The sequence below is a fragment of the Lolium rigidum genome, chromosome 7 (genome assembly GCF_022539505.1).
Source record: "Lolium rigidum isolate FL_2022 chromosome 7, APGP_CSIRO_Lrig_0.1, whole genome shotgun sequence".
Taxonomy (NCBI): Eukaryota; Viridiplantae; Streptophyta; class Magnoliopsida; order Poales; family Poaceae; genus Lolium; species Lolium rigidum.
The window spans coordinates 39,359,461-39,366,734 of record NC_061514.1 but is presented as its reverse complement, the minus strand read 5'-3'; the positions used below and the strand labels follow the sequence as shown (position 1 = coordinate 39,366,734).

Below are 7,274 nucleotides of genomic sequence, written 5' to 3'. Positions count from 1 at the left end.
TATTTCATTGTATTTTTCGTTTTTGTTGGGTGCTTTGTACTTTTAGATGTTTTGTTAATGGCCATGGTTTTATTTGAAAAAAAAACTGTATATGTAGTAATTGGTATCTGGCTTCAGTTGGCGGTCGGGTCCCAACAGTCGGGCGGCAGATATAAAAAGCGAAGCGAACGGCCTCACCCGCCACTCCTCCTCTCTGTGCCGTGCTGTGCTGTGTTGTTCCCCTAGTTCCTCCCTCGCCCGCCGAGGCAGTAGGCACTGGCAAAGGACAGTGACACACTCCCCGCCATCCGCTCCACCTTCTGCTCCGTCGCGTGAGTACTTGAGCGCGGCAGAGCAGAGCATACCAGAGCAGGCACGCGACGACGCAGGGAGGCAGTTACGCTGCTCTTCGTGTCCAATTTAATGCGTTGCTGAAAACGGAGCAGTTTCCCTCCAATGGCCTGAGCTGCTCATGCCATTCAATGCCCCCCGCGTATCCCTCCTCTCAATCTTCTTCTTCGCCTCCTCGGAAACACACACTGCTCTAGCTGTGTATCGGAAGATGAATTATCTTCGGAACCGGAGCCTCAAGCGGCTCATGTCCATGGGCCGCCGGAGCAACCCCGACGACGACTGCGTCCTCGCCGACGCCGCCGACTCGCCTCCCCCGCCGCCGGCAACCCCGGGCGTGTGCTCCGGGCGATGGATGGAGCACCGGACCATGAGCTACCTCGGGAGTCGGAGCTTCAAGAGGCTCCTCTCGCTCGGCCGCCGGAGCAGCGCCGACGAGGACGCAGTCCTCGTCATCGACGCCGACCCGTTCACGCCGCCGCCGACCAAGCCCACGTGGCGGTGCTTCTCCTTCGAGGAGGTGGACCGCGCCACCAATGGCTTCCACCCAGGTACGTGCGTGCGGTAACCGTAACAGACAAAAACGCTACTCTGTAATTTCGTTCCCCCCATTCTTAATTTGGCGTTGTCGTTAACCCGGGATTGACGGGTCGCCCGCGCGCGCAGACAACGTGGTGGGCCGCGGCGGGTACGGCGAGGTGTACTGCGGGATCCTGGACGATGGCCGCGCCGTGGCCGTCAAGCGGCTGGCGGCGTCGGCGGCCGTGGCGGCGGACGAGAAGAAGGAGAAGGACTTTCTGACGGAGCTGGGCACGGTGGGCCACGTGCGCCACCCCAACGTGTCGTCGCTCCTGGGATGCTGCGTCGACCGTGGCCTCCACCTCGTCTTCGAGTTCTCCACGCGAGGCTCCGTCTCCGCTAACCTCCACGGCAAGTCCAGTCTTTCTCCATGCCATGCGTGCTCTCTTTTCCCCCCAATGTACTCAGCTGACGAATGGTGTATTTGCAGACGAGAAGCGGCCGGCTATGAGTTGGCGGCAGCGGCACGGGGTGGCGGTGGGCACGGCGCGGGGGCTCCGGTACCTCCACAAGGGGTGCGCGCGGCGGATCATCCACCGGGACATCAAGGCATCCAACATCCTCCTCGACGCCGACTACGAGCCACAGGTACGTTATACTCTGCTCCGGTGGGCTGTAGTACATCCCCTGTTCGACCATGGCGGCTGACCGGCGTCTCTTCAAGCAGATTTCCGACTTCGGGCTCGCCCGGTGGCTGCCGTCGGAATGGACGCACCATGCCATCGCTCCAATCGAGGGCACCTTCGGGTCAGTCCACCTGCCGCCTTGACTCTTGTCCCCACTACTAGGCCAGCACGACTCCGTAACGTTCAAGATGATGCTGACGTGGAATTTTATTTTATTTTTGCCATTGATTGTTTCTTCTTGGTGGCCGTCGCATACAGGTGCCTGGCGCCGGAGTACTTCACGCACGGCATCGTGGACGAGAAGACGGACGTCTTCGCCTTCGGCGTCTTCCTCCTCGAGCTCATCTCCGGGAGGAAGCCAGTCGACGGATCGCACATGAGCCTACTCGCATGGGTAAATACTATAATTACGTGTCATGAGCGGCACATGTATTAGTGCGACGTGGCTGAGTTTTCATTGCTCGTGTAGGCCAAGCCTTACCTGAACGACGGCGTGGTGCAAGGCCTCGTCGACCCGAGGCTCGGCGACGGCTACGACGCCGGCCAGCTGCGTCGGCTCATGTTCGTCGCCTCGCTATGCGCCAGGCCCGCCGCCGCCTGGCGGCCCACCATGACAGAGGTACGCACCTGTTTGTTTTCTACTTCCTCTGCACTTGCTGTCCTAGCTTGTCCGAATTAGGGACACTGCAAAATTAAGAACAACAACCCATACCAGACTGTAGTATAATTAGCTACATGTAAACTCTTCTTTGCACGTAATTACACTGCTACAGCGCTTTTGTTTCTCATCAGCATCAGCGACAGTTGGTCACAGAAACTTAGTTGTTGTTACTTCCTCCGCACTTGCTCAAGTGCTTTGCTTTCTGGAATACTATAAAACAACAAATGCAGCAAAATTCTTGTACCAACACAGTATAGCCTTTAATTTGCCGACATCACTACTAAATAACGCACGTAGCTTTCCACAGTTGGTGCCCTAATTGCTCTAGACCCAACACTGCAAGTCTGCAACCGTCTAGCTTTCGACTGTTAGGTCTGACAGAGGGTATCCACATTTGCGCCATAACCATTCCATGGGCCACCAAAGAAATCTGCAGCCATCACCACAAGCGCAGTGTTCCTATTTGGTGGCAACATTGCTAGTTCAGGCAACCGAAACTTCTCACCATACATCGCAACCGGCAACAGCTACGTACAAGCTTCTCCAAGTTAGATTGCCAATCAACCAGACAAGGCTTATATCTGAAGAATTTCTTACAAGGTAGAGTACGGTCTAGACGGTAGGTTCACCAGCTCCATCATACAACATAATGGCATGGACAAATCACAACAGAAAAAAGAAATACCGGCACAGGATGAATAATTGCATAAACTGCCTGAAGGGTATAGTCTAATCGAGAGGCGCCGATGTATGATCGGAAGTGGTCTTAATTAGCAGGTTTCTCTAACCAGAGGAGGCAATAGTCAAGCCATTCCGATCTGCAAGTCACCATTTCTTTATGATGTCTGGTGCGTGGTAGCCATCTCGCTCAACTATAATTCTCCTACTGTATCTGAACTTATTATTTATGCCACGTAACAATCCCTGTATGCTTCATCAAATCGGATAGCAACCGGATAGAATACAACCAGAATATGGTGATAGCTTGTATCCGTCGTGGTTGTGGTAGCATTTCTGTCAGGGTCGTCCACTTGTCTCATGCATACGGTTGTTAAATACCGCCACGTCTACGCTCGCCGTCAGTTGTGACAGCGCGCCCTTGGGGTTTTAGTTTAGCGCAGCTCGCAAAGACGCGTATGCCGACCATCTGGCGAGTAACAGCGCACCAAACCTGATCGCGCTTCTTGCTTGTCTTCGTCTCACCACTCTCTTCGACCTGTGGGCACGCCCTGAGGTAGTAGTAGTAGTAATGTATGCTGTACCACCACCATCAGGAAAACAGGGCCATCAACTTGCGTATTATCGCCATGGCCACCATGGGAAAGGCAGCCTGAACAAAGCAATTGGAATTTGGAATTGACCTAAGCTGAAATTAAAGTGTTTCACCAAACACGGCCTCAAAAGAGGCAGCTCTCCTCTCTCTGTTGTCCTTTCAACCTACTCAACTTATTATGGAAGCTACAAGGAAAACCTGTTTTGCATTGGAGCTCTTGTTGCGAGGAAGTAGGTGAGTGCGTGGAGATCAGGACAAGAGGCAGAGCGATCTGGCTATTATACTGAGCTTTGGAAGACGACAATAGCAGAGCGATCTGGCTATTATACTGAGCTTTGGAAGACGACAATGGCTCTGCTTGACCACATCCCAACTCCCAAGAATGGCCGGTTTCTTGGTAATATTACATGGCATAGGATGCTCTGTTGCTTCTACTAGCATTCTACTGACTCACGGGAAGCCCGAGCATGGCCAAGCGGAGGTTGGGGACATTTGACAGCTCGAGAACGCAAATCTTGGGGCAAGCCAACAAAACATGCCACCCCGCAAATGGGCATATACAAGGCCGGTCTGCTCTAACCGAAGTCCAATCATGAATTAGTTTATCAGTGATGCGTTGCACCACTGGCACTTAAACTATATCACTCGGCAGATACTCTCGTTAGACCGCACGACTCCCCGAACGCTTTAGAGCAATTCCAATAGTATAGCCAACTGTTGGCTATAACAAGATGTCATATCATTTGTAGTCATCATATAGCTAACATGTACAATAGTTGGCTATAAGAATGTAGTATTTTACTAATATATGGCCCACCTTTCACTCTCACAAGGTGCTCTAGGAAGCACGTGCAAGAGCTGGCTATTGCATAGTAGCCCACCTCCCTTCTCTCTCCTCTTCTCTCTCCTCCAACTCATCTAAAATATATTATTTAATGTCTTATAGTCAGCTGACTAGACTCTATTGTACTTGCTCTTAGGGATTCAGTTTGAGAGAAGTTCAGAGTGCACGTGCAGTATGTGATAACTTGGTCGCCATTTTGAATTTCGAGAATCTGTTTCTGAATTTTGTACTTCAACTGACTTGGTTCGCTTGGGTAATCTATGGGCAGGTGCTGGAGCTGCTGGAGGCGGGGGAGATATCGCAGGAACGATGGCAGATGCCCGAGGAGGCGGTGGAGGACGAGTTCTGGGATTTCGACGATCTCACCGACTTCGAGGACGACGACGATGACTACGACGGCGAATCTGATTCCCCCTCGATACCCTCGTCAGCATGCAGCATCCACGCCAATGATTAGGCCCCCCGAAATCGTTTTGCAGCTGTCAGTAGATCAAGTGTCCATTTGGGTTTTTTTTTTTTGCCTTAGTCTCTTAGAGGTGATATGGTCCTTGAGATTATGTTAGTGTACATAAACAAGAAACAACTAGCAGCAACAAGTTAAGAGTAGGGATTCGATCAGGCCCGTGGCTTCCATTATTTCCCGTGCCTCCATCTGCACGCAATGCAAGATCAGGATCTCCCTCCGTAAACCCCTGCTAACAACACTATCGTTTTGTCTTGTCATCTGAGAGTGACGGATGGTCTTGCTGTCAGTGCTGCTTGGCAACTTGCCACTGTGGCAGGCGCCAGGCAGGGCGGGGCTTGTTCTCCAACCGACCTGAACGGCTGGAGTGTTGTTGGTTTAGGGCTCTCTGTGGGTGGATCTGGGGTTTAAAGCGAAAATAGTGCTGGTGATTGGTTGTTAGCTAGTAAGTAGCAAATTAAGCAACCACATGCGGGAGACAGGCAGTTAGATTCGGTTAGCTGAAGACTCACTCCAGTACGTGCAGCTGGTGGACGGGCAGAGTTCAGATAGGAAGGCTCAAACAGCCGTGCCAGGTGCCAACCAAACCAACCATAGCCAGGGACATTCAGAGGCCAAATTCTTGCTGTGAAAACGGCTGCATAGAGATACTTGATACGAAAGGATGCGTAGAGAAGCCATTGCCAGCGACCTGTCTGTAGCCGTGGACTGCACTACAGTTACATTGCATCGCGGAAGCTCGACGGCCACTCGTTCATCGTCGTCAGATCTGCCTAGATCTGCCCACGCAACATACCCCCTTTTTAGAACTGTAGCGACACCATCCATCGACGAATCAGAGGAAGTTAATTTCTGAAGAGCATGTACAAAGAGTCAAAGACAACCGAGTACAGAGTAGTACAGACAAAGTAAGGCCTGAGCGAGACGCGATATTTATACTCCTAGCTAGGCTCGTACTGAAACGATGTGCCCTGCCTAGGGCGTGCATGATTAGCGCGATGGCCTGCCGGCCAGTGCCAGGGCATCGGCGCTGGCGTGCTGCTGCCCGTGTGGGTGAGTGCTGCACTGCTGCTCGCTCGCTGCAACATTGCAACAGTGGCGCTAGCAGGACCAGGTTATCTCAGACAGAGGCCTGCCTGCCTGTGTGCAGCATCGCGCACGACGCATATGGGGCCTCGATCCGGGACTCTACTAATTTTGTACCGTCATACGGAGAGTAATGTACTACGTACCAATGATGCGTCTCAATTCATGGGGTAGACTGTAGAGGAGTACAGACAGTTTAAGTTACGATTTCTGATCACTTCCATGTGACTTCAATCGACTGACGCCTTCGCACATAGCCAGGTAGTACTGGACCGATCCAAGATTGGCTACAACGTCCCCCCGCGAACTTTATCAGGTGGACAAGAGTAGTACAACATAGCTATGGTCCGTCGTCGTCGTACATGTAGCAATGTGGGTAGCCATGATGTTACCAGTATAGATCTAACTTAGCCTAACATGCGTTGCTTTCCTGCCGAGGCTTGTGTTGCTGGCATCATGGTCCAGGGAATACAGATCACTTAGGGTGTGTTTGGTAGACCGGGTGTAGTCAGATTCTACCATCTCATCCTACTTTTTTCCACGTTTTGTTGTTTGGTAGGGTGGGTCGGTCCAACTGGGTAGTGCCCACCTCACCCGAAAAAGGGCTCTCAGCCCTGCCCGGTAGAGAAGCTGAAATCGAGCTTCACATGTGGGCAGGGCTGACCTCGCCCGGAAAACCCCACGCGCGCCTCTCCCGTGGGCTTGAGACTAGCAGGGGTCAACCGCCCCACCCCTCATTCTCCCCCAAAACTGCTCCCTGTCGACACCGCCCAAATGAGCCCCGCTGGAACCTCCTCGACGCCGGCTTGCGCCGCCGCTCGACGCCGGCCTGCGTCGCCCCCTCCCGCAACGCCACGGACGAGCTCCGCTCCGCCACGCCAGCAAGCCCGCCTCCAGCTCCTCGACGAGCACGGATGCGCACCGCAGCGGACCGTCCACGCAGAAATCTCTGCACCAGCGCCTCGACGAACTCCGCCTACGGCGCATCTCGACGAGCTCCGCCACGGCAGCAAGTCCGCCTCAAGCGCCTCGATGAGCACGGACACGCCGCAGCAGCCCGGCCACGCCATCGAGCTCCACCTGCAGCACCTCGACGAGCACCTCCACGAATGCGCCGCAGCAGAACGCCGCCCACGCCAATGAACCCCTGCACGGCCGCGACGAGGGCCAGCGTCGCCACAACCAGCAAAGGGACCCGATTGCGTTTTCAGAAGGACTCGATTGCTTTTTTTTATGTGTACAGGGACCCGATTGCTTTTTTATTCTATATACAGGGACTCCATTGCCTTTCATTTTGGTATTCAGGGGTTTCTGTGCAATTTCTCAGCACATCTCACCCCATACAGTCCACCAAACAACAGATGCACTTGACATGTCTCAAGACACACGAGGTACCAAACACGTGAGGATAT

General features: G+C 53.3%; 1 protein-coding gene across 2 annotated transcripts; it reads left to right on the top strand.

Moving 5' to 3' along the window:
- The first annotated feature begins 242 nt into the window (after positions 1 to 242).
- On the top strand, positions 243 to 4,825 carry LOC124677115 (probable receptor-like serine/threonine-protein kinase At5g57670). Of its 2 annotated transcripts, XM_047213111.1 has the most exons (8): positions 243 to 667; positions 821 to 881; positions 997 to 1,260; positions 1,340 to 1,497; positions 1,577 to 1,656; positions 1,794 to 1,929; positions 2,005 to 2,154; positions 4,582 to 4,825. In XM_047213111.1, the coding sequence occupies exons 1-8, from the start codon at positions 452 to 454 to the stop codon at positions 4,768 to 4,770; spliced, it is 1,254 nt and encodes a 417-aa protein (XP_047069067.1). In that variant the 5' UTR covers positions 243 to 451; the 3' UTR covers positions 4,771 to 4,825. The 2 variants fall into 2 exon arrangements, with proteins under 2 accessions (XP_047069067.1, XP_047069068.1); XM_047213112.1 differs by lacking the exon at positions 243 to 667 and having other exon boundaries at positions 701 to 881.
- The last annotated feature ends 2,449 nt before the right edge of the window (positions 4,826 to 7,274 follow it).

Bases quoted from the DNA above. Each gene is read 5' to 3' on its own strand.
- LOC124677115 (XM_047213111.1), top strand. From the start codon at position 452: ATGCCATTCAATGCCCCCCGCGTATCCCTCCTCTCAATCTTCTTCTTC. The intron at 1,498-1,576 runs GTACGTTATACT...CTCTTCAAGCAG, and splicing joins ACGCCGACTACGAGCCACAG to ATTTCCGACTTCGGGCTCGC. The intron at 1,657-1,793 runs GTCAGTCCACCT...CGTCGCATACAG, and splicing joins CCAATCGAGGGCACCTTCGG to GTGCCTGGCGCCGGAGTACT.